Genomic DNA, 25981 nt, shown 5'->3' on the forward strand with positions numbered 1-25981 from the left:
AATAATTGTGGGGGAATCTGGGGGGAAAACGGAAAAAAGTTGCCAGCTCCAGTATATATATATTCTTAAATACTGTAATGACAAAGTTGCCAAAAGTTACAAAATTTCAGTGCGGTAGTGGGTGAAAAACGCAACCACTACATAACATTTCATATAGCAACGCATAAACCAGAAGAAGAAGCACAAATTACATCAACACTCTGCTGATCAGCAGCACCGGGGCCGATTATTAACCGGGTCACAGAGCCTCGATCTTGATGATCTTCATGTTGGATTTGACGTCAGATCTTCGCTGTTGTAATTTGGGACGCGCTCTCCTTTAGTCTGCGTGACAAGAATAAAGGCTTGACCCCGACGTGATTTGAACACGCAACCTTCTGATCTGGAGTCAGACGCGCTACCGTTGCGCCACGAGGTCGTCCGTTCCGACTGTCCCCCCACCAAACAACAACAACGGGAAAAATTTTTGTTCTTTTTTTAAAAGTGTGTGCGTGCGTGTGACGAACGTGATCATTTATAGAAATTCACCACAGATCTGTCTGCTTTCCTGAGGAACGTTAGTCCTTAGCTCAACACAGAGCCCACGTAGAGCTCTGCAGCTGAAGCAACAAGAAGTGTCATAAAAACAACAATCGTGAAAGAGAACAGTCCAAAGACTGTCCGTGGTTCTAAATTGCTCATATTGTGAATGTGAGTATGAGTGGGTCTCTGTTAGTCCACTGGCCCTATTGAAGGTGGGATAACTGGGATCTGCTAAAGAACTGCAAGGTGCAGGTGGCCGCCACTCCCTGAGCCTGGCTCTGCTGGAAGTTTCTTCCTGTTAAAAGGGAGGGTTGTTTTCTTCCCACTGTCGCCAATTTGCTTGCTCATAGGGTGGTCATATGATTGTTGGAGTTTTTTCTGCTTTCTTTTTATTATTGCAGGACCTTGACCTTATAATAGAAAGCATCTTGAGGCAACTGTTGTTATAATTTGGCATCAGAAAAATCAAATGGAATTGCACTGAATTGAAGCGTGTAGGTGAGTGGACTCGAAACTCTACTTTCCTTGTTTATTTATTTACATTTCCTGTACAGCATGGTGAGATATTCTATTCAGTCTTATCAAAAACAATCTAAATCAAAAGCCCTGTTTGGATTTCATTGTTTGCTGCTTGTTGTTAAATTGAACCCTAAAATGTTTGTTTTTTCCAGCGTAAATCAGCGTGGTCTTTATTTTCACCCCACAGACAAATCACAGTGAACTGAAAATGTAGAATTATTGTGCATACACAGAAATCAAAATTACTGAAAGACTTTACAATTTGCATTCACAGATTTCATCAGTTTCACCTGTAATTAGAATACCTTTCAAACTGACTCCTTAAAGTAACTTAAAGTAACATCAAAAAACATCACAGACCTTCACTTCTGTACACTCGAATGAGCCCGACAGCCACATAAAGCCAGTCAGGTCACAGGTTTGATGCTGGACTAATTATATTTGTGTAGCACACATATAACATAGTTACACTCTGGCATAAGGTAATATTTAAAAAAGCCAAAACATCTTCGTCTTACAAACTAACATTCCACAAAACTGGCCTAAAGATAACCTCAAGTGTTGACCATAAAACTGAAAAACTCCTCCGTGTAGAGAGCAATCTGTCAAAGTTGAATTTTTTGGGAATCTGGGAGGTCAGCAACTATCTTACTGATGACTGTGGTTTAATTTCAAGACCCAAAAAGAACTAAGAAAACGTCTTCTTTGTAATCTGGTGCCAGAACGATCGACTCAAGAACAGGACGGAGTCTGCTGTGTTGTTGCCACAGTTGTTCAGAACATCCTAAAGGACATTTTCTTACGTGCGACACACACAGACACACAAACTTAGACAAACATTCGAGTCATTACGTTCCTTTCCCCCTGAAAACATCTCCTGAGGTCTCCAACCTTACACCTCCTTAATGGTCACACAATGCCAAGCATTTGCTGGAAAAACAAACAATGATGGCATCATCCTCACATCATATTAATCTGCTTTGTCAAAGAATTGTGTTTCACTTTTAATTTTTAAAGAATGGTTATGTAATGCATCAAGTAAATGTGAAACTTGCTTTTCTATGTGTTCTTGAGCTTTTTTCCTATTTAAATGCTTCTCTATGTAAGCAGTGCTGGTCACTGATTTCATGCCGCAGCAAATAAAGTAACTCAACAGGCCCGTATGACTTCACCATGGTAACAATGGAGTATATAATCATGCATTTCTCACTCACTGTCATGCTTCCCGCTTTGACTGGCAGTCCAGTTATGAGCCGAGCCAAGGTGCAGATGAGGACAGTAAAGTAGTGTCTAAGTGCATGAACACCTTGCTGATGGATTCAAGGACGATCAAAGACTCCCTCATCTTGACCTTGCACCTATAACTGCAGCGGCAGGCCTTAATGTCCCCTGCGCTCTAAGGAGAGTGGCCCAAAGACTGCCCCCAGCCTGAAGAAGAGAAATACCTTATTGCTGAGGTACTTGAAGGCCTCTGCTCCTAGATCCAAATCCAAGTGACAAACTAGAGGCCTCACCCGGCAGGAAAGACATTGTTCCCCCTTCTTGGGAGACCTGACAGGGGTTTGTGAGAAGAGTTGTGGGGATACGATAAACGCGGGTTAGACTAAATTTAAATTAATGGTTAAATTTACATTCAATAGCTGATTCATGTACATTTATTGCATTTATAACTATTGAGCTGATTTTCACTGACCTCTGCAACTTCTGCAAGCATCGGCATCCTCTCCTCAATAATATGAAGGATTTCAGATTAGAGAGACGCAATAATGAACCAAAGTGCTTTCATGTGGTTGGCTAATAGGAGTGCTTATGACAAGGTTGCAGGAGAAGCTTTGGGAAGAAGATTAATCTGAATATTTCACCCTTGATTAGACAGAAAAGCTAATGACACGGCTTTAATGTAAACGGGGGCCTCTGTACTGAGGTAACAACAGTCCCACCTGAGATCCTAAAATACAGTTATAATGAAAAAAATTGTGCCATAACAAACATATTTAACTGGCATCACTTTAAAATGAGTCTGCAAATCAAGATGAAGGATTAAAAACTGAGAATGAGCAATCTGGGAAATGAGAAAGTGCTTATGTGTTTTCCCTTGTTTCTGGTCCTCCTGGGTGCTCGCCAGCATTCCTGTGGATGACTTGCTTGTAGTTTGACTAATGTGTCCTTTCAAGGGAAACTGACAAGTTTGTCACTGGTTATCTGGTGGAAAACATGCTATCAGAAGGAACTAGCTATGCAATGAAATGAAGTCAGAACACTCAGCAGTAATTGTGCAACAGGCTACCTATCTTTGGATGAATAACCAACACTAATCCATGTTTTTTGCTCATACAAATGTCAACCATTCTTATGCATTTGCACACAGGCTCTGAAGATGGAGACTACTTCAATCACATTTTGTCTGTGTGCGGCGGTGTAGAGAAGAAAAACTACAAAGCCTACAAAAACTCTGTTGCTCTCCAACAAATTATAGACCTTAGTGTAAATGCCAGTCATGACTATTAAACATTTCTATGGCTGGAGTTTGCTAAAGCTAACATTGATGAATGATACAGCCTGGATAGACAGTTACTCTGTCACACCAACACATACAGTCTAATTTAGAGAGAAGTAAAGAAAGCTGTTTGTGAATATAACTTAAAGACATAAAAACAACAATCAGCCCTCTTATAACAGTAGTCTCGTAGGAAGTACGAAAACATGTAAAGTTGTATGTCAGTGTCTTAAATTTAATTTTTATTTAAAGTTTTGTCGAAAAACACAAAGTAAGATAAAAGCACATTAGCTTATTTTAGCTGATTACGATCAACTATTAAATTTGGTTCAATTACAGATAACCAGACACGAGTCATTAAGGAGGCTTTTGCTCAGTTAAATGTTTCTCCACATTAAAGTTTTTCCTCAATCGATTTGGCTCACAGCAGAAAAATCATTCTCATCACTTTATTTGAAATTCTAAAAAACAGTTAAGACATTTTTCACAACACAGACTCACCTGTGTAAAAGACACCAAAACAATCAAAACCTTTTTCACATTTGTCAAAACATGACCCGTCAGTAAATCACACAAAACCATTCACGAATGAGTCATCAATTTTGTTTCTCAAAACTTTACTGACTTTGGAAAGACTGCAGTAAAAATGTCAGTATTGTAAAATGAAATGTGAAGGATTTTTTTTTAAGCATTACAAAATTGTTGAAATTGAGAAAAAACAAAAATAGCATCAGAAAACAAAGAAAATATACAATCTGACCCAATGTGGGACATATCATTACAGCTTAATTTCAAAAACATCTTACCAGCATGAATGGAAGCTTAAGTTTTCTTTCGTACTTTTCTTGGCTGCGTAGTTTTTTGCACACATGTGTATTCACAGTTTTTCTGTCAAGACATCTGTCTCTTATTTGGGGTTTCAGAAAGCATGCTTGCAACCATTGTTCAGTTAATCATACTTTTGATTTGAGACAGTTTCACTTTTCTTAACTGGAGCCAATCAAATTAGTATGTATAAAAATCAAAATTATTTCAATTAAATTCAAAATGCTAAACTTTCATGTTTTAAATTTGTTTTTAACACACATTTCGTGTAAAGTGTAAAGAAAAAAATGTCGAGCTTTTTTGTTTTATTTTGAAATTTTGAAAAGCGTCTTTGGGCAGACTAACACGCTCCTATCTCATAGCATATATATTTGGAATTATCATTTTTAAACAACAACAACAACAACAACAACAACAACAATAATAATAATAATAATAATAATAATAATAATAATAATAATAATAAAGGCTGTTCTCTTTTCAATTGTCCCAGCAAGCACAGTACCACAAGAGCTTAATGGAGCTGAGGCACCATTAAAGGAGACTTATTCCACTCTTTTCAGCTCCATATTTTAGTTCTTGGATGCCAGTAGAGGAGCTTTCCATGTGTAAATAGTTCATAATTATCTTATTATTTTCATGTTATACTGAGCCTTTGTGCAAACCCCCATCATTTTATTTTAGCTTGGCTGCCTTCAAGCCAGCTTTCTTCTGATTGTCTGCTTGTTTTAAAGAAATGATTTGAACAGCAGGTGGGCGGGGCTCGTGTGCCTGCAATGACTGCGTGAAGAAAATGTTCTTGAATGGACGATAAACAGACGCAAGAGTAGAAAGAAAACTGTCTGAAACAGCGTTCAAAGCAGCCTGGTGAAACAGCTTTGTGGTCACAGGCATAATTTGGAGTTGCACTGTTAAAAAATGTGTCCATTCTAGCAGAAAATAAGGAAAATCACAAGATCTTTCATTTAAGGACAGTTGTAAGAGAATCTATTTTGTGTTTTCATGTTGCATATTTGTAGGAATATGAAACAAGGCCAGCTCTGTCCAAATGCCACTGGGTAATTTGAGATAGTCCCAACTCTTTGAGTGTGCGATGAATACAGCTTTGCTTTATTGATATAAAAAGCACATAAAGTTGTGCCACCTTAAATCACAGGACAAGTAAAGTTGTTCAGCAGCAGTTTGGAGGCCTTCTTTTCCAGAGTACAAATCTAATGTTGTGAGTTAAAATAATTTTATTATGTTAATATATAATGAAATATAGAAAAGGGGATTCCTATGTTGGTCAAGTATTAAAATCCTTTCATCAGTTTTCTGCTTTCATTGTGAAATTCTTTGTTTTACTTTTAACTCAGTCGTCAACAATTGAACATCTTTGAAATAGAAACCAGTACTGGGGCCAGTGTGCATTTTGTATGCTCAGCAGGAAACTTTTAAATAACACACTCAGCTCCCAGTTACAATTACATTACACTTAATGGAGTGCAGATGATTGGTTGGGTTATATTGGAGAATATGAAGCTCTCAACAAGATTATTATGTTACAGGATGATACTGAACTTCAGTGAGATCTATTTTTTTGTGTGGGGAATGGGTGTACACAATTGTTTGTACTTTAAATGATTAAAGATTGGATGTGCATTAGGCACCTGATAAACTCTGAACAGGAAGTCTATAATTCAGCATGCTATTTGCCACATGATCCATCTTTAGATTGTGGTTGTTCTGATTATGCTGAGCAGCTCATGTTCAGCAGTAAGAGTAGAAAGAGGCACTTGTGGTGTTAAATATAGGAGATGGGTTCTAGAAATTACTTTCATAATTGCTGCTGGGTCCCAACCGTGGCTGGAGTGATATAAACACAAACATCAAAGCAGAATATCAAAATGAGAATAAGACTCTGTTTACAAATTTTTTTTTACTTCTATGTGTTTCAAATGACAATTTCCAAATTAAGTACGCATCTGGGTCAACTGTTATTTTTATTTTATTTTATTTTTTTGAAAAAGATATAAATATACAGTGATAAGCTTTAATGTAGATTCTTCCTGCGCTGGACTGAGGACCTGTTCAGAATGAATCCTAATCAATCACAGAAATAAAGAATAAGTGAATAAAAATATATTAAAAGTAAAAAAAATAAAACGTGATCCCTAGAAAACATTTATATAATAAATAGGGGAAATGTGCACCGGGAGCTTCGTGGCGGGGGTCCAAAATCTCCTGTAGATGTTATATTTGTTTATGATAGCCATACCTATGACTTACATCACATGCAGTTTCATGGAACAATTAAGTTAGCCCTTTACCCTGATGCATGAGCCATTCTGATCCCAGAATTGAAAGACAAAAATGTTTTCAATCATTTCAGCAGCATCGCACTGATTAGCATGAACTCTTTTAATGGACCCAAATTTGACAGTAAACTGCCGACACATCATGACACGGTCTGGGGTTATGATACACCTAGGAAACAGATTTAACAAGTATAAAACTACTGTATCTGTAGGGGTCAAGTTTCAGGGATCCCTGGTTTAACATATGCATACACAAATAAATAAATACATTTGCTAAAAGAAAAAAAATGTTCAAAAAAATGAATGATAGCCAAAGGAAAATATTCTACTTACACTCCACTAAATTGGTTTCAGAACTGGTCTATAGGTGTTTTTTAATGAAGTTTACATATTAAGATTTTACATGATCAGTTTAGAAAACACAGAGATGATGGTCACATGCATATCAATTAAAACTTTATGATAAAAACAGTAATGTACAATCTGACTATGGGACAAATTAAAAAACTGTAATATTTATCAAATATAATGATTAAGCATGAAAATGCCAATTAAGACATTTAGGAAGTGGGTGGTAGGACATCTGGGAACATATGGCAGACCTGCCATATTTAAAAAGGCCTTATAAGATAAGGCCTTTTTAAATAAATACTTCTTACTTAGCAGATCTCAAGGATGCTCCACTGAACTGAGATCTGGTGACTTACTTACTTACTCGAATATTTAAGTAAATACGTAAATGCTTTAATTGATTCTTGGAAATGGGGGCAAACACTAAACGTCTTTGAGAGAGGCTAGGATAGAGCTGGTAACATACAACTGTAAACAGCACTTTATCACTAACTCCTGACTCTGTGTGCACACGTGACCGTGGGCACAGGAAGGTTGTGTGTTGCTAGAAGGAGTCACTGACCTCAAGTGAGTTACTGCTGCGGGTTTGAAGGTTGTGAAACATCCACCAAATCATTTAACTTTGGTCGTTAGACGCAAAGTAAACTAATCAAATCAGTCAGAACTACACATCTCCCACTTTTCCTAGTACTATCGAGCATTGAAGGAGTAAAGCCAGCCACACACTCACAGTTGTAGTAGAGAAATTTCCCTTTATTTGAAGTAAATAGAAAGAGATGCTCTTGGCCTGGTATCACAGATGCACTGCTAATTACACACAAGCACTTTTATGTAGTGTGACTGTACTCTACCACACAGTGCTTGGTGCAAGGTTCTAATTTTATATTCTTTTGGTCTTTTTTTCTGATATATTTGTTGTCCGGAGTGATTTGTGACAGAAGGACAGCAGCAACTTCACTACCAATAATTCTAGATGCTTTGAGTTGCTGACATGTGAAAGGCTGATCAGATATTTGGATTAATAAGCAGTTGAACAGTGCACCTAATAAAGTGACCAGTGTATACAGTCATTGGTGCTATGTTCTCAGATTGTATACATGTTCTTTGCTTGTTTCTGACACATACTGCACAGTTTCAAAAATATCATATTACTTTTCACCATTTCAGCTTTTGTAAAGTCTCAAATAAATCCATCACATCACAAAGTTGCAGTGAGTGGCTTTGCATGTTTTCACAAATGGAAAAAAACATTTTGATTGTTTTAGTGTCTTTTGCACAGGTGAGTCTGTATAGTGAAAAATGCCCTAGCTTTTTTGAGAACAGAATGACATTCCTGCTGTGAGAATTGCATCAAAGCAATTGAGAAAAACTGTAAAAGCAGGCACATTCAGCACTCCTCCTCCTCATGAAGCAACTTTCTCCATGTTTTTCAGACACTCCACCCTTCCAAAGAAGTCCATTGTGTTACGAAACACAGACACTGTTGTATGCAGCAGGGCCAGAGGAATGAAGTCCCAGTGACCTTTGACCTCTTAGGTCATGGTTGTTAAAAGCTGAACTCTTCCCCGCTTTGGGATTCCTGTAAAAGCACACACAGTCCTCAATAATGCATAGCCTTACAGCATATCTTTCATCATGCCACTTGCTGTTTCAGTGTGAAGGATGTAAATATTTCAGGATGCAAAGTGATGTTCGGTCAACACGTAAGTTCTTTCCAATGACTCCGACATCCTGTGTATGTGCATTAACACGAGCATCTTCCTGCTTTCAAATGCTGAGGCCATAGAAGCTTTATTACACACAAAACAGGCCTGCAATCGCCCGTTAATGAATGCCATTACCCTGAGTCAATTCGCACTAATAACATGGATAAAGAGTCGGTCTCCTACACTACAGACAAATGGGAACATAGTCAGGGAGTTAAATAACGTTAGATCTTCCGATTTGCCTTGTCAGGTGCCGCATCTGTAATTAAGACAGTTTAATAATGAAATCAGAAGCTTGACTTTTCAGAAGGATGCTCTGCTGCTCTGTCATTCAGTTAAATCAACTTGATTTCCAAGCTATCTATAGATACTTGCAGCTAAGTTGGCAGATTATGACATATTTTAATATAAAATACTGCAAAAGGTATGAAATGTGATGCTTACTGTCGTAACCCCGAAGGTTTTGTGCATTAAAGCCTGCTCTGAGGGAGAACAACACCCCACCTACCCCTGAATCACTGGATGAGCTCAGATGGCCTCAGTCTGATACAAGGGCAACCAGTGACTCCTAACCAAAGATGGCGCCTCTTCTCAATCACTGGGGCTCCAGCTGATTTTCTCCAACTCTTTGTCCCTTGCGCCAGTTCCTCCAGAGACTGTTTTCAGTGCCTACACCACCTCACAGAGTGCCTGTTTTATGTGCCAGATCGGACACCGAGGTACATGAGTCTACCTGTTTTTCCTTATCAGCCTCCAGACAAGCCAAGTGGCTCCTCCACTTCTGTCGTTGGCTTCCTGCACAGCTTCTAGTGAGATTTTGTCTCCATGAGTGACCACATGTTCAATCTTCAGAGATCCCGCCGCTCTGTTTTGACTCTGTGCTGTTCCCCTAAACAGCTTCTCTCCACTCTTGGGTGACCCCCCCCACCCCACCCCAAAACACACCACCTATATTTTATCTGACCTCAAATTGCAGTTTTTGTTCTGTGACTGTTCTAATTGTCTTTACCGGTGTGTGTGCGACCATGTGTTTATCCACCTTTGTCTTTGTCTCATTCCCCAGTCAGCCTTACTTGACAATCAAATCCATAGAAAAGTAAAGACCTTCCCACCAGAATGAGTTATAGTTTGCTTTTACTTTCAGAATGGCTGAAAACTTGATTTTATTACATAACCACAGACAAAGAAAATCACATGTATTAAACATATTTTTCATCTTTAAATTTAGCAGCCTGATTACAATGATTGTCAAATCATCAGGAAATTAACTGACAGCATTAAAATATGGACAGAATCCAAACTGGACTTATCTGGTTTTCATATGAGTCTTAATTCCCGAAGAGACTATCTGCCCTCAGCCACCACAGAAAGACACTGAAAAGCCCACTTAAGCTGGGGCACCTTTAAAGTGCATGGAAAGTGCATCCATGTAAATATTGAACATGCTCACAGTTTGAATTTCACTGGTGGATCAATACTGAAGCAATCTGGGCCCTAATTTCATTTTCACTTGTGTTTTCGTCTTGGCAAATGCTGCTGCAGACTGGCAATAAAATCCAAAGATATTCAGGATTTAGAACAGTGCTGTGGCTTTCTGTGTTCTTAGATTTTACTTCTGATAATCGATATTTGTCCATCTAATTCTATGCTCATGCAGGCATTTTTCTGAAAGGCTGACCTGAAAGGACCGTTTTTGGTTGTGAAACTGTTAAAATCTGCAAACTGAAATCTGCATATTCTCCTTTTTCTGGCTTAACCTACTTCAGAATTAAAAAAAGAATAATTTTTTTGGTTTGTTTCTTTTACTTAAACCTTGAAATTACAATGATTAAAATTAAAGTTATTTAAATAGAGGTGAAAATGTCATCAAGAATCTCATCTTTAATTTAACTACAAAAATCTTTCACTCCCTATGTTTCCCACCTGTTGTAGCCCCACGTCCCACCAGTCAGCACTGCTTTAGAGCAACATTTTGAAATCGACTGTCTTCTCTATTTTATTCCTAGAAGTGGATCATCTCCTGGACATGTACAAATATAGAGGAATGCGGGAGGAAAAGCATAAATATAAATTCTCCAGTTTCAAATACCAGGAGCTCAAATACTCAGTGTTGAGATCTAAATTTGACCAGAGGGCTGTACAATACTTCCCCCCCCCTTTTTTTGTCAGACTCATGTATAAATCTCGCTGTTATCTGAGGAACTCTGTCTGTCAGACAACTAAAAATCAGTGCAGCGATACAAAAACAGGAATGTTTCAGTATCTTACCCTGACATCAGGCTCAGACCAGAGGAGGGCTGCTTCTCATGAGCTAAACTGAAATGATATGGACAAAATTGTAAAAGACTGTTTTAATGTTGAGGTCAGCCAGTTTAGGACAGATAAGCTAGATGAAGAAATGCTGGCTTCACTGTCCTCATTGTCATTCATGCTTCTTTGTTTTACTTTTACTTTTTTTCTTGTATTTTTCAGCCTCGGGCTTCTTTCTGTGCTTTGTTTATCTTCTTGGTTTTTGTAACCTTGAACCCACATTTTGTGAGTAAAGCTCAAGTTTTAGCTTTTTAAAATCTGCCTTCTCAGTCACTGTCTTGGCTCAGCTTGTCTAAATAAATAAAGCAAATAAAACCTTACATTAACATGTCTCTGATATGAAAATAATCCATATTTACATTTTTTTAAAACTTATTCTAACTTGCATTCATTGTATTCCTGACCTTTAATTTGGAAACAGTCTTATTTACTTTGGTTTATTTGAGAATTTTTAGTGTACATTCGATGTTGATTTAGTGACTGTTGCAAATAATGTATATTTTGTTACACCTGTAAAACACTTTGGTCAGCTGAGGTTGTTTTAAATATGCTATAGCCATAACATTTGACTCTACTTGTCATCTTTATGTTTATATGTTTGTTATTTCTGAATCCTCATATGTCAGTGTTTTGCCATGTGGTGACATTTTATGTCCCATGAAGAGGGCGAACGATGTGATGCAGAGATGAAGTCATTTTGCACAAAAAAGTGCAAATTGGCTCTGAGCAAAACTAAGATGACAATATATTTAAAGCATCACTGTGCTAAAGTGCAGTCTTGCAGGACTGCTAGAACTGCCATAAGTGTTTAGTTTTTAGTCTAGACTAAAAAATATTCTGGATTTGAGACTCACTTTCACTGTCTTTAAGCTAAACGGTGCCCATTTAGAGGTCTCATGAGCTCCAGGCTCCTGATAAACAAAAATTATCCCTGTTGCTCTTGAAACAATCTTGACCTAAAAATTGAGGTGAGTGACTCAAGAACAACTTGACCCAGAGCGCCACAGCGTAAAACTGTTGAGTCCATTTTAACCAAGAGTTTATCAATAAGTCCCTCTCAAGAATTCGGTAAATAATGGATCAAAGACAAATGTTACTTAAGATTCGCATCCATCTGAGGGATTAGATCAGCAGGTCCAGACTTCAAACGGCAGAAACAAATCAAGGGCTCGCTGACATGTTTTGAGGTTGGTTATTGATTGTTGCTGGCTGCAGCTTAGGGGCATCGTGGGTCACTCTGACTGCAGACCTTCCAGCCGCTCTGGATCTCCAGTGAAAATTGAAGCGTCTGGGCAGCTTTTCCCTCAGCAGTGCTCAGCTGTTTGTTTTTCTTATTTTCATAAACCCAATCCATTTCGGTTATTAGGCCAAACGACGATTCATCACATCATAAGCAGAAACTTTGCTTCTTTAATTGCTCTGCCTTTTCCAGGTAAAGGGTCAGTTGGCTCAGCATTGACTCCCATCATACCTTGCTCTCATATATAATGCACTTCAGGGGGAACAGCATCGTTGATCATTTCCTTGTCAATAAAGTTGTTAAACATATCAAAGCATGCTTTATTGATTGGTTTTATTCTTAAGTTAATGCACTTCAGAGTTTAAACTTGGATGCTCTTCCCTGTTTAACACACAGGTAAACATTATGTCAGCACTCTTTGCCTTAAAGGCCTTTGCTTTACTGTGGTGATAAGTAACCATAAATGAATTTTGATATCTTTCAAATGAAGGAAAAACCAATACAAGAAACAGTTTCCTACATGTTTTTTTTTTTTTAATTATTGTTATTTTTAGTCCACATTAGTGCTTTTCACAGTGTCCAGGTCTATCAAAACAGTTCTAATTGGTCTTTTGAGTATATTTGTTCCACAGTTACAGTGTCCTCTAACATTAAACATCTGACTCAGAAAATTATGTTCAAGCAAATGAGTCAACACCAGCTTTCAGTGCATCATGCTCAGAGTGCTGGAGAAGCTCCAGGCAGCTTTCCTAATGACATTTTGCCATCCATGGAGATTTGATGACTCATTAATGACTTAAACCTGAATAAATGAATGGAGAATCATGATGAATGCAGGTATCTCCATTAAAAACACATTAAACCAAAAAAACTTGTTTTGTGAGCTGGCAGAGAACATTTAGGGGGCTGATGAAACATTTCAGCCTGGATAGGAGTCCTCCATGATGACAGTGCCCACATCTACACCATGGGTCACTGACTGATTTGACAGCACTAACAGTTAGCGGATATCAACCCAATGGATGAAAGTTCAGTCAGGAAAACAGCTTTCTGTTTCTTTTCGGGCTCTTTCAGCTGACTGGGAAGTTAGAAATGGCATCCTGCACCTGCAAACTTTTAAAAATGCTTCTTTTCTTTCTCCTGCGAACTGTCAATTCAGTGTCACATCAATGCACACCATTCACTTTACCATCATTTTAATCAGAAGCAGCATCCATGTGGTTTTCAGTTGAACTCACCAGAACTCAAACTCTACATCACATCCATATAGATCAGCTTTTCACAATTTTCCCAAAACCAGACTAGTAAAATGCCTTTACGGCCTTTGTGAGTGTCCCAGCAATGAATGCTGTCACAACAACATCACTTGTGGAGGATCCTTGGTGGGACACTTTTTTTTTTTCCCATTAGTCACTTGTGTAATTAGAAAATATTCTCAGTTGCACGCTTTCTTTTGATTAGATGACGCCACGCTTTTGCCTCTGTGTTATAAATTAAGATAGAACTTAAATACTGGAGACTAAACAGACACTGTAGCTTGGCTCTTTTCTCGGTTAAAACATCTGTTAACACCTCTCGCAAATGTATTCTGTATACAAACAGAAACTTTAATGGAAGAAGTGTATTTTGTGCATCTTCCTACACTCACTCACACTTTTTAGTTTCTGTACAGATGCAACAAATGAGACACAAAAAGCAAATTCTTGGATTTAGTTTCCAGTCTATGTGCCATTTTAACTTCACTTCACGGGTCTTTGTATTTCAAAAGTAAATTAAAAATAAATTTCCTCAAATTATTAGGCCTTTGTTTAAAATGTTTAGTTTAATCTTTAAAAATTGTGCCATAAAATGTATTTTAAGATGATGAGTTTAGGTGAAGAACAGGGGTCACCCATCTGACAGGGTGACGTCTGCAGTTGCCTCTGCACAAAATCCTATTTAAACAGCAAATATGCTTCCAACCTTTTGTTTGAATATTTGGAAATTCAAAAAAGCATCCTGAGGCTTCAAACTGAGCTTTAAATCATGTTTGTTTACCCGCTCAGCAATTAAATTACGTGTTACTAGAGAAGATGTTTTCTTACATTGTTTAGAATTTGTCCAAGAACTGAAAACATTTCGGTAAAATTAATTTTCCTGCCTGCAAGCACAAACAGCGCAGGCCTGTTTTTGTGGTTAACTGGATTAGACTGGAGTGGTTATACTGCACCGGTAGGCGTCGCTGTTTCTCTCCGATAAACAGTTGGACCTGAAGAGATCAGGTCATAATGAAAAGTCTCCCCCCTGAAATTCATAAAATCTTCCTCGACGTGGCCGTGGTTATCTGGTGTTTATTACTTTAAAAATGGTGATTAAATAGCAAAATATGCACTAATATAATTAAATTATAGAATTAATAAAAGGCTGCGTGTGTTTCACGTTGTCGTTTCATTCTTGTGGTATTTTCATCCATCTCCGCGTCCCACCTCTTGCTTCCAATTATCGCAGGGGGCTGGATCAGCTACCAATGGCGCACTTCTGATTGGCTGAACACGACGCCAATCTCAGGCTTGTCCCGTAGCCTCCTGTTGGCGAACACAATCCGGACCAGAAGTCAGAAAGTCAAATTTCACCACGGGGGCTAAGGAAGAAGGGTAGCGTTATCCGGTTGTTCTTTGGTCTTCTTTCATTCCTCCTCTGTTAAGAAGTATACACAGACTATGTAATCCGTTAAGGATTAAAGTGGTTTAGCATTGAAAGGGGTTTAATTGGACTTGAGGACTTGTTGGCTCCTTTGTCCGGCTTTTTTACGCGCCGTGCCAGCGCAGCTGTTTGCGCACCTGAGTCCGCTGCTCAGCTTGTGCAGCGTCAACATGACTTTACAGCATTTGAGCCACTAAACTATCATGGTGATACTATTTTCTGGCGAGCTGATGAGGCGAACCTTGGTGAATGCGCAGTGTTTCACTGTGGAATAACCAGAGTCCAGGTGTCACCAGGGGAGAGCCGATGTGGCCGTCTGGAGCAGCCAGCTGGGATTTGACAGAGCGCAGGAGTTTGGGATGCAAGAGAACCCTTAGAGAGACAGTTCTCGGCTTCTTTTACCTGGATTCAACACGGCCTGCCCCGAGTCATGGCCTCTGAAGTGGTGTGCGGGTTGGTCTTCAGGTTACTGCTCCCAGTATGTCTTGCAGCTGGTGAGTTTTCTCTCTAATACCCAATTTTTACATCTTTGTTGGCCTTTTGTGTTATTGGCTATGGTAAGTAAGGATGTGTAATTAAACTAATAATATCTATAAAGCTTATTTACTGATCGCACCCTGTGCTGTGCTTGTACCTTTAAATTTAATGTTAATTAATAACTATACTCTAGTCTGCGTTGTCTCGGCTTCCTACACTGATATAAATCAGTTGTGACATTAATTCAAAGCCTCATATATATTAGAGCGCAGTTCCAGTATATTTGTTCAGGACATTGAGAGCAGCTTTCATATTTATGTTTGTGGGAAAATGTCATTGATTTTTTTTATATGATTTGTGATTGACCTCACAGTGATGGAGGTCAAAGATCACCTTTCATCACTGCCGAGGTCTTTTCCTCTAAAAGTGAATCCAAACGAAAAACGACAGACTGCACAGAGTCATGCACCAGCTATTAAACACAGATTACAAAGCAGAGCCGTCATTTACCAGCAATGTCCTCCACCTGTCACCTTTTATTGGAGGTAATGAAGGAAACACAGCCGGCAGCAGTGACTGCAGAGTCACACCAAAGGCATGGTGTCTGTGTTTCAGGTACAAAAGTCTGATGGTGAAAATGAACTGATGTGAATTAAATGGTGTATGTTTACTTATATCTAAATACAGAATCACAGCATCAAAGTTTTAGTTTATTATTTCCTTTCAATCTGATTTTTTTCGTGTCTGAAACATGTATTGCAACACTAAATACACAGACTTTGCATTATTGGTAATTCGTATCTTTGGTTTTCACTGTGGTTTCTGAGTTTTCCTTTAATATTAGTGAATCATCAGTGTTGTAATTGAACTGTTTGGCTGCTGACAGTGTGATTGTTATTCATTATCATTTACATTTCGATGACAGTGTTTGAGCTGCACGTCTTCAGCTGTTCCACATTCCTCAGAGTTGTAGTCAGCTGTGCTTCCTCGTTTTGTTGTTTACTGAATTTGTTACTTTGTTGAGAAAAGTGTTCTGTTCCAAGGAAGAAGCTGTGGCCGTGTTGATTCACTCCTTTGCTATGCAGATGTGGACGATGATTCATGCCGTCAAACTTTGGAGTTTTTTATTTTGTGACTTTTTGCAGGACTAATCTGCCTAGAAAAGCTGATGAATTTCACTGAAGGTGACACATTGTTCGATGGTTATTTGCATTTTGTGGAGAAGATTTGGAGGCATAGTCTCACCTTGGATGCAGACTCCTTGAATTAAATGCACTTTACTTTGCGTTTTCAGTTGTAATCCTGTGGTAGGCCACAAGCAAAAAGTGATTAGTGTCTAACTGCCTTTGAGGTTCCAATGTGGTGTCTGTGTAAGACTTATGAGGGCGGGGTACTTTTAAAGCTAACAGCATGCTTTCTATAGATAAGCCCCACTCAGTACCACTATAATGCATCATTTGACAGCCTGATGCCCCTTTTATTTCCAAAAGCAATCGTGAGTCCATGCATTGTCTCCATTAATTCGTGGAAAGTCGTTTTAACAGTATGAATTAATAATGCGGTTCTGAGGGAGAGAATATTTGCCTTCCCTTTTATCGTAAACATACCTTTAATATTTTATGTTTTTTCAAAGTGCAAATGAGCGTTCGCTACGCCTGTACACATCATTAACTGTCAGGATGGAGGAAATGTAAAGTGGAAAGAAGGGAACATATAGAAACAGACAGCATCAGCGATGACAGATGCTGTTTTTGGTCATCAGAGTCACCTGATCAGCTGATTTTCTTTCCTTTTTGAGAACTAAAGCCCTTGCCATAAATAAGCCATGAAACCAAATGCTATCAGCAGACAGACAGTATTGGTTTTTGTCTTTGGGATATAAAATATAAAAGTAAATTTTCTGGCTTCTCACTGCCAAATAAACTGAGAGGAAGTGAACTGCACCGCAGCAGATGTTATCTTACCCCAAACACCTACATAACAGTCGCACTATATGTTTAGTTGTGCGTTATATGCAGAGACTGACACTTTTCTCATGTCCTAGTGAAAGACTTGCCTACTGACGTTGAATAGTCTGTGTTTCCTGTTGGCCATCTGACAGCACCTCTATTGAATCCGGCAGAACTGCTGGGCCCATGTGTACACAATCCCCTAAACCACCACCACCACCACCACACACACACACACACATACACAAACAAACACACACATCTGCACACAGCTCGAGTTTTGCTGATCAAACAGGCTGCTGTTTATGTGTTTACTGGCAGAGTTTGGAGTGCGGACTTAATTGTGAGCACGCACTTTTCCAAATGTCTGATCTGATATCGAACCTGCGGTGTGACCGTAAAGAGGGAGCAGCTAGTCAGCTGGGTTGTGCAGTTTGCAGATGCTGCAGTGGCCATCGCTAGAACACAATGCTTTAGGTGGTATTTTGATATGAAGATGCTCTGCTGTTTCATCAGATATGTTGACTAAGAATCTTTGACAAGATGGCAAAAAGTGTTCTGTTTAGGGTAAACATCAATTTCAAAACTATAATATTCTTAAAAATAAAATGTTTAGTTAGAAGATTGCCCAAATAAGGTGAAATCCCAGATACAGAGCAAATTCTTTGTGGAAAGCAAAGACAGATTAATGCTTTCTCTCATGGGTAAAAACAGGCTGGAGAGAATTAAGCAATAATTTTATTATTATCAGAAACCATTAAAGAGAAAGGAATCAGACATCAGGCAAATTCTTCTGCAGTTGAACTCTGCACGATAGTTCAGTGTATGAATGTTTGAGTTTAAAATAGTTTTTAAATTGATCACCCAAATAAAAAATATCAGATATGATAGAAAAAAAAGCTGACTGCATGACGTTCAGATGTTCTTGGTGCTTTGCTCAAAGTCTGAAGCAGTTAAATTTATATTAAAAGAGGGCAGCAATACGCAGGTAAAACTCTAACATTGCAGCAACCTGTGTGTTTGTGTTCGTCCAGTCACTTAAATCATTTTTAAATGACAAAACCTTCTCTGCTTCTCATATGAGAATATCTGACACTAAACTAAACAGATGATATCCTTATTTTCTCTGATAGTAAATGGAACATATTTGTGTTTGAGCTGAGAAAATAAAGAATCCATCTACAGTAAAGTTATCACTTTAAACTGTTAAAGCTTTGACCCATCACAATTTGCCAACAGGTCAAACAAATAGTGAAGGAAATAAAATGTTGTTTAATAATAAAGATCGCTGTTAGTTTGAAGCCCAGATTAATCGTTTGTTCTCTGAACATATTTTATCTGGAAAGTAGTACAAGGACATTGTGGATATCTTTCATGGTATCATAATAGACACAAGTTTTAGTTTCATGCTCAGATGAAAACAGCTGATGTGGTATCTCGTTCATGACTTTCTTCTGAACGGTTTCATTTTACTCCTTTATCTCCCAGTGCTTGGCTTCGCTTGGCACTGCGCAGTCTTATCTCCTGCCACGTTTCATCATTTATGAGGCCTAAAACTGTGAAATTAGTTGGTTGCAAAATTCTGGTTTGGCTCGCCTGTGTTTAGGCTTTGTGTGTTTGTAATAGTAGGTTTAACTGGAAGAGACAAAAGCCCGATTCAACTGTGAATGGGGATTTTTGCAGTAACCGGTTTGTCTTAAAAGAAGGGCAGTTTATTTTCATTCCCTGTGTTAAAATCTTCTAATGGTGAGTCATGCAGCAAAGGCAAATGGTCAGGAAGGCTGCGGTCAAGTGTCTGCAGGCTAGCAGTGGGAGCAGAGCCATATAGATACATTTGGATTATCTGTACATCAAATATGGTTAGAGACCAATTTAGACTTAAAGCTCAGAGCAGACGATTAATGGGGTTAGCATGAAAATTTGCAGGTTTAGAAAGTGTTTAATGCCACATTTAATGTGGATAAAAATTCAAGTGGGTGGATTAAAACAGTGTAAAATGAAAAATGATAGATTGTGAGTCATTCCCTCCTCAATCACCTGAGAGGCTTAGGCTGAAAAACCCTCGCCTACTTGCTAAAAAGCTTTGAAAAAGAAAAGAAAAAAGATCAATAATGATAGTGCTCTATTTATGTCATTATATTTGTGATTTTGGCATGTGGCAGGCCAAGCATTCATGCGTACTTGAAACTAATCCCAGATGTTTGCAATTTGCCCAAAGATGACAGCCCCAACAACTTTTATTAACTTTTGTTAGTTTTCGCTGGTCTGCATCTGAGCACTGAGAAAACCTGAAGGTGCTCTTACTTCACAGCTTCAGCAAGGGAAAAGTCAGAGCCAAGTCAAATGTCGATGAATGGGTCCATTGAGCGTGCAAAGATAAATAAAAGCACCATTTTCAGCATTTAAATGTAATTTTTCAGTAGTTCAAGAGCAGTAGCTGCCGATGTCTGTGACTGAGACGATAACTCGTGCGGCCGACCAGGTTGTAAACTCTGAGCTTGTTGATATAACCGCAATGAGAAACTTAGGAGGTCAGACTGTGTGTCCACATTTTATACTAAGTCACTGTGTACTTTCTTCCCTGACTCCCTTCCACTGACCTAAAAAGGCTCAACAAAATTTAAGCAGCTATGCAGTTTATTACATTCGTTTTGCACAAACTAAGAAAAACTTGAAATATTAAGCAGATGTCACAGAGCACAGTAACCGAGCAGAGAGTATACACATCTGGGAGTGTGAGTCACTTTATTTAGACAGCAGAGCTGCTTAAATAGTTAAAAAATGAACTTGTCAGTGCAGATGGTCAGCCTGCTTCAGGAAATGAGGAGCATCATGGATCAATACATCAATTAATGGTTTTTGGAAGTCATGTTTGCACTCAAGCTTTTTAAGACATCATGAAACCAAAAGGACCTTCTTCATGTGCCTGGATGGGGCGTGAGTATGTGTTTGTGTGTGTAATGCTGGGAAGGTGTTACATAAACCAGTGTCATGTGTGGTTTTACATCCTAAATACTGAAACAGTGTTCTGAGGTTTGACTAAATTCATAGTGGAAGCGTGACTGCAGGTTGTATTTTTTATCGTAAATTAATTCATATTATTGTGAAAGGGAAAATGTGTAAGCCAGTGATAAACACCTTATTTCTTTGGTAGGTGAAAAATGGGGAAAATCTGAATATTTGAGAAACTGCAACCAGTGAACGTTTCGCCAAAACAGTCGATTCATTTTCAGTAGTTGCCAAGTAATTGCTGTTGAAGCGCTAAAGGGCTAAAAAGTAGCTAACAGCTTCACATTTATTTGTTTTACTGACACAATAAACTGAACAAAAGCCAGCCCTGGTCTTTCATTCTGTCCTGATGTAAACTTTTGTTAAAAGATAAATGACATGAAATTGGAGCTGGAATAAAAAAAAAAACCTGTAATAATTTTACAGCAGAATTAATTAACCTTCATTTTGTGTTTTGGTTAAAAATCAAACACTGTACTTTCAGACTTTTGTCATGGGATTACACACTCTTCATGTTCCAGCCACATGGCTGTGATTCATTTAAAGTTTTGGCAACCAGACGTTTCGAAATCTCTGAGGTACATCGAGTATTTTAAGGGCATCTGGTGCATGACGCTCGCCGCACTGCTGCAAAACATTCAAAGATTTCATTTTGTAGAGTTTAATCCTAAAAAATGATCTGGTTTCAATAACGTCCCTGCAAAACTCTGAAATCTGCACATGTGATATGAAGCTGCGCTTAGTGAGGCATTTTACGGCATGGAGGCAGATATAACCGCAGGCTGCTCAGTCAGCTAATTGTCCCTCTTCACATCCGAGGACTATCAGGTCTTTACTGTTCTTCAAAACAAACGGCAGTTCATTGACTGACTTAAGCACAGGCTGGTTTAGTGATGCGGGCCAGATGAACAGATAATGAGGGTTGTGAGTGTGAAGTTTAGTTAGAGGAATGTTTGATGTTTTACTACTTTGAGCCAGCAGGAACATTTTAATGATTTTCACCACATGTTTGTCTCAAGTATCTGTTCAGTGACGATCTGACTGCTGCCAGTGTCTGCACGTTATTTACTCCTACACATTATGTAATGCAAACGAAGCTGTAAACACATTACTGAGCTGGTCAATTTTCTGTCTTTGTCTCTGCAGCTTGCCTGTTCAGGTACAATGTCCTGTCCTTCGTCTACCTCATCTATCTCCTGCTTATTCCACTCTTCCCAGAGCCTACAAGCACAACAATGCAAGGTAAGCTCTACAGTGCCCCTCTGAAGCTGTGTAGTTTCAGTGGCTTTGCCATCACCCCAAGAATCTTGACTGTTTCCCAGAGTTTGAATTGACTTGTTGTTCTCTATAATACAAACCAGCCCTTCTGCAGGAGAGTTGAATTTCCTTAAGATGAGCATGGATTTGGCACATAGCTCAGTCCATGAAAGGTAATATTGGTTAGCGCAGGCATGAGTCCATCTGTAATAATAAAAATGATCTGCAACCGGCCAGCTCTGAGATAGAAAGATGTGATCCATTAGGACCACATCTAAGGAGCTCTTCATGAAAATTGCCATTTTAGGCTCAGGTTTAGTTTATTTGCTCATATAATACCCATATAAATGATACAAAACTAAATACATGAGTTGTTCTGTCGAGAAGACAAACACAAAAGAGCTTGTAAAATATCTCTTAGAGAAGAAAAGAAAAAGAAACTTGGGATGAGGACTGGTTTTGACAATGGCTAACCATTTTATTTGAAGAACAGAAACTGAGAAGTTTCTCTCTCCAGGCCATAACATCACGATCTGCGTGCGTCTGTGATGTTCATTAATTCATCCAATTTGAAGGTGGAGGTGACCTTTAACCTTTCTGGTGTTTTGGTTTAGATAAAAATGCAGGAAGTTTACAGCCGGTAAACAAGCTTCCATATGACAGCTGACAGCTATTTAGAATCCATTCATCCTCTGAAGAAATATGAATCACGGTGGACCTCTGCGGTTTATGAGAAGTGACTGAGGTGACTGTTCTCCTTACGGGTGATGAATGTGGGATTTCAGCCTCGCTTTTATGCACTTCATCCACCACAAAACACTAAACAGCACACCTCCCAGACCTCTAATAATACAGGCTTCTGCAGGAGACCACATGTAGTGTTTAATAATACATAAACCTATTTTGTCTGAGGGAGCGACGTCCAGTCCGAGATTCGTCTCTGCTCGTCTCCAGCTGAAATAACAATCAGGAAGTAAAGGAGGAAGAGAAAGAGAGGAGGTGCGGGAGAGGAGAAAGTGGACCACTTACAGTCTCATCAATACTTAAAGAGACTTCTAGTAAAGCTGAACGTTCATGAAGCTGATAGCTGCTGATTTCAAGAGTCGTTCAACAGTCATGACAGGATATACATTAAGGATAATAATAATGATATTTAAAAAATAATATATCGATAATGTGTCAACAATACTCACAATAATGCTGTTACTATTTGTGTAACTGATTCTTTTTGTCTAGCTTTTGCAAACACTGGCCAAAGTAAAATTGCCCCCAAAAATCACATAAACACTGTTATAGAAGAATTAGACTGACGGACATTATTGTTGTTACGTTTTTATTTTCCTGCCTTAATGGGTGTTTTAATATCTATATTCTATATAAACATTCTTAAACTGCATGCTTCAAAAAACAAAAAAATATACAAAGTATTCCTGTTACTAATAAGGCTGAAATTAAGATTTAATTTTACATCTGATTATTCACATTTAATGTCTAAACAACTCACTTTTGTCAAAAGTACCAAACCCAAAAGACTAATCTTCACCCAGGTAATTTCCCAATTGAGGGATGGAACTGGCCAGTTCATTAGGTACAACTCACCAAGTGCTCATTAACACAAATCTGATTAGCCAGTCACATGGCAGCAACCCGGAGAGGATGCATTTCGCACGTGCTCACCAAAATTATACAATAAAAGTTTGGAAAACTGTTGCCTTGTCTGATGAGTCAGTCTTTCTGCTTCGACTGTCAGAATTTGGTGTGAACACCATTAAAGCGTTGCTCCACCCTGCCTCGTATCAGCAGTTCAGGCTGCTGCTGGTGGTGTAATGGTGCGGGGAGTATTTTCTTGGCGCGCAGTACCAACTGAGGATCATTTAAGCTGGAGGATTGTTGCTGCCATTGGTTAACTTCTCAAATTCAGATTTTATGAACTTCAGAACATATTCAACATGTTTAGAGTGCAAACAACTTCACTCTGGTATAAAAAAAAAAACTAATAATAAGCACTGAAAAAGAAATAAATACTAGAATAAATGTAAATGTATTTTATTGTTGTTTGATTTGATTATTAACAATAATTGGTATGTTTTCTTTTCTTATAATCAATCAATGTTAATTATTTCTGCAGTCCTGAGCAGTAAGTTCGAGTTTCCCTAGAGAGGCATTTCCAGGCATAATTACCAGCTGCTAAAAAAATCTGTCGCTTATAAAAAGCTCTTATATAACTTAAAATAAAAAAGTCTTCAGACCCATTGAAACAATTCAATTTTTCTTACTTCGTAGTAGAAATTTTTTGTAGCTGCAAACTAAAAGAACCAATCCACAAAAACGTATAGATGTCACAACGTCACACGTATGTGACAAGGGGCGATGACGTGCTGATTAAAAGGTCATTCAAACTACTATTAAAAAATGTTGGTAGGCCGCCACCCTGACAAAATGCCAGTTCTTTTGTTTACCCTTAAAGGAAAGTGGATTAAATTTTTAGTAGCTTATGTTTATGTGACCTTTCACCGCGCATTGTCAGAGTATCCAAAACAGGAGAGGAGTGAAGTCATCGGCGTCAGAAAGTATGAGATATCCTTCCAGTGCAACCTGCCAGGACATGCGTCCCATCTGTCTGCCTCAGCTGTCTGTCATCAGGGAGGGGGCTGCAGGCTGACAGGCTCACTATGAGGAAGTTATGGCAGGAGGACTTTAATAACAGGATAATATACAGTGTACAAAACAGCTGGAACAATTACGATGTTGTCATTGCACAAACAGCTGATTGTAGGTAGATATTGTTTAGAGAGTTGAAGGGGAGAGGCGTCTCATATTTCTACCATGTACAGTCCAATTCAGTACCTTTAAGATGCACATTGGCTTAAAATAATCACCATGGAAACATTTAATCAAATTCATTTGATCTCTGTTTATATTGTTACCAGATAATCCTAATTTCTAGTAACATTCCTGTTAATTCATGTGTTAAAAATCAGCTTTTGACACTAAGCGCCAATTAGACACAGGCAGCTCAAACTTATAAAAAGCATCTTATTTTGCAGTAAAGACTCACATGTTCAAAATCATTTTAGAGGGAATTAGGTAAATAGATTGAGCTAAATTCACTGCTTTGTTTTGATGGTCTGTTTCATTCAGTCTTTTCATCTTCGAGGACATGCAGCAGTTAAATCTGTTAAGTTAATTTAAAACGAATGTTTGACATGAATAATTCATTAGGTGCGTTTCGCTTTGAAAAGCTGCAGCGCGGCTGTGTGCCCGCGGATACGTGAGCACAGAGACAATATTTTATGCAACTTGTTGTTGTTGTTTTTGTGTTTTACTCTCTAATGCCGTAATTGCAGTATTTAGCTCAATGTACCTTTGAAGGCATTCCCAGTGGAGGTGAACAAAATCTAAGCTGTTGCTTTTAAAAGAGCAACAAGCATTGCGAGAGCTTTAGCAGTAGGTGTTACAAGGTTTGTGAAATCTGTAGTGACACGACCGGGAGTCTTTTAGCCGTCTTACATGACTTCACATTAATATTTGATGTTATGGGTTATATGGTTATCAGGTTTATGTTTTAGCTTGCAGACTTCTAATTTGGCTTTTTTTCTTTTTAGTCTTTGTCATGCTTTCATGCTTTTTAACGACCTGAGATGCTTTTTCTGTTATTGTTAAGTCGGACAGCAGGCTTCCCCATAAATTGAACTGGTCTTTAAAAGACTTAATTAGGCTTTTCTGAAACTGTGATTTGGCAGGACAGCGTGTTTTGTCAGGTCTTAACGCTGTCAGATGGATGAAGTTCGTTGACTGTTTAGGAAAAAGAAGGAACCGTTAAAACCAAACAATGGCCTCTGTTTTGAAAGGGGGGGAAAAAGTGCTCTTGGGACAGAATTTTGAAACTGAAAAAGTGACGCAGATTACTTTTTCAAGATGAGCATTGGCAAACAAGTCAGATGGCCGTCAGGCAGCAAAAATGTTCTATTACAAATAGGAAAAACAGGGGGTAAAGCCAAACCACTTGCAATGTCCCGAGCCTTAGTACCAGTTTGGATGCAGAAGCTCGCAAAAACTCCTCATACCTCGCATTTACAAGCATTCTTTTCCCCCATTGTGAAAGCATTGGGAATTGCAAAGGGAAATTAACACAAATTGTTTTTACTTCAACATTTACTGCAAGAAGTCCAACGTGATGTGTTGTTGCACACGTTTGATAAGGTTAGCCCTCAGCGGCCCGAGGCTCAGCAGTAGCGCCTCACCTCAGCCAGGATATTACCCCGCTGTAGTAAAACTGCTGTGCATTCCCCCACAAGGATGCAGTAAATTTAATGAGATGGGGATGTTGCCCAGTGAAG

General features: G+C 38.6%; 1 protein-coding gene and 1 non-coding gene across 5 annotated transcripts in view; one reads left to right on the top strand and one right to left on the bottom strand.

Annotated features, from left to right (window-relative positions):
- Positions 1–346: 346 nt before the first annotated feature.
- trnaw-cca (transfer RNA tryptophan (anticodon CCA)) lies at positions 347–418 on the bottom strand. The gene has a single exon. It is a non-coding gene; the product is annotated as a tRNA-Trp (tRNA).
- A 14449-nt stretch (positions 419–14867) lies between these two features.
- Positions 14868–25981, top strand: part of piezo2b (piezo-type mechanosensitive ion channel component 2b) — a 90426-nt gene continuing 79312 nt past the window's right edge. For all 4 annotated transcript variants that reach the window (XM_013909813.1, XM_013909815.1, XM_013909816.1 and 1 more), the window contains exons 1-2: positions 14868–15443; positions 21531–21626. In XM_013909813.1, coding sequence (XP_013765267.1) covers positions 15380–15443; positions 21531–21626 — 160 coding nt within the window. In that variant the 5' untranslated portion in view covers positions 14868–15379. The remainder of the gene's footprint in view (positions 15444–21530; positions 21627–25981) is intronic.

Source organism: Pundamilia nyererei, unplaced genomic scaffold (genome assembly GCF_000239375.1).
Source record: "Pundamilia nyererei isolate P.nyererei 1_Seehausen unplaced genomic scaffold, PunNye1.0 scaffold00031, whole genome shotgun sequence".
Classification (NCBI taxonomy): domain Eukaryota; kingdom Metazoa; phylum Chordata; class Actinopteri; order Cichliformes; family Cichlidae; genus Pundamilia; species Pundamilia nyererei.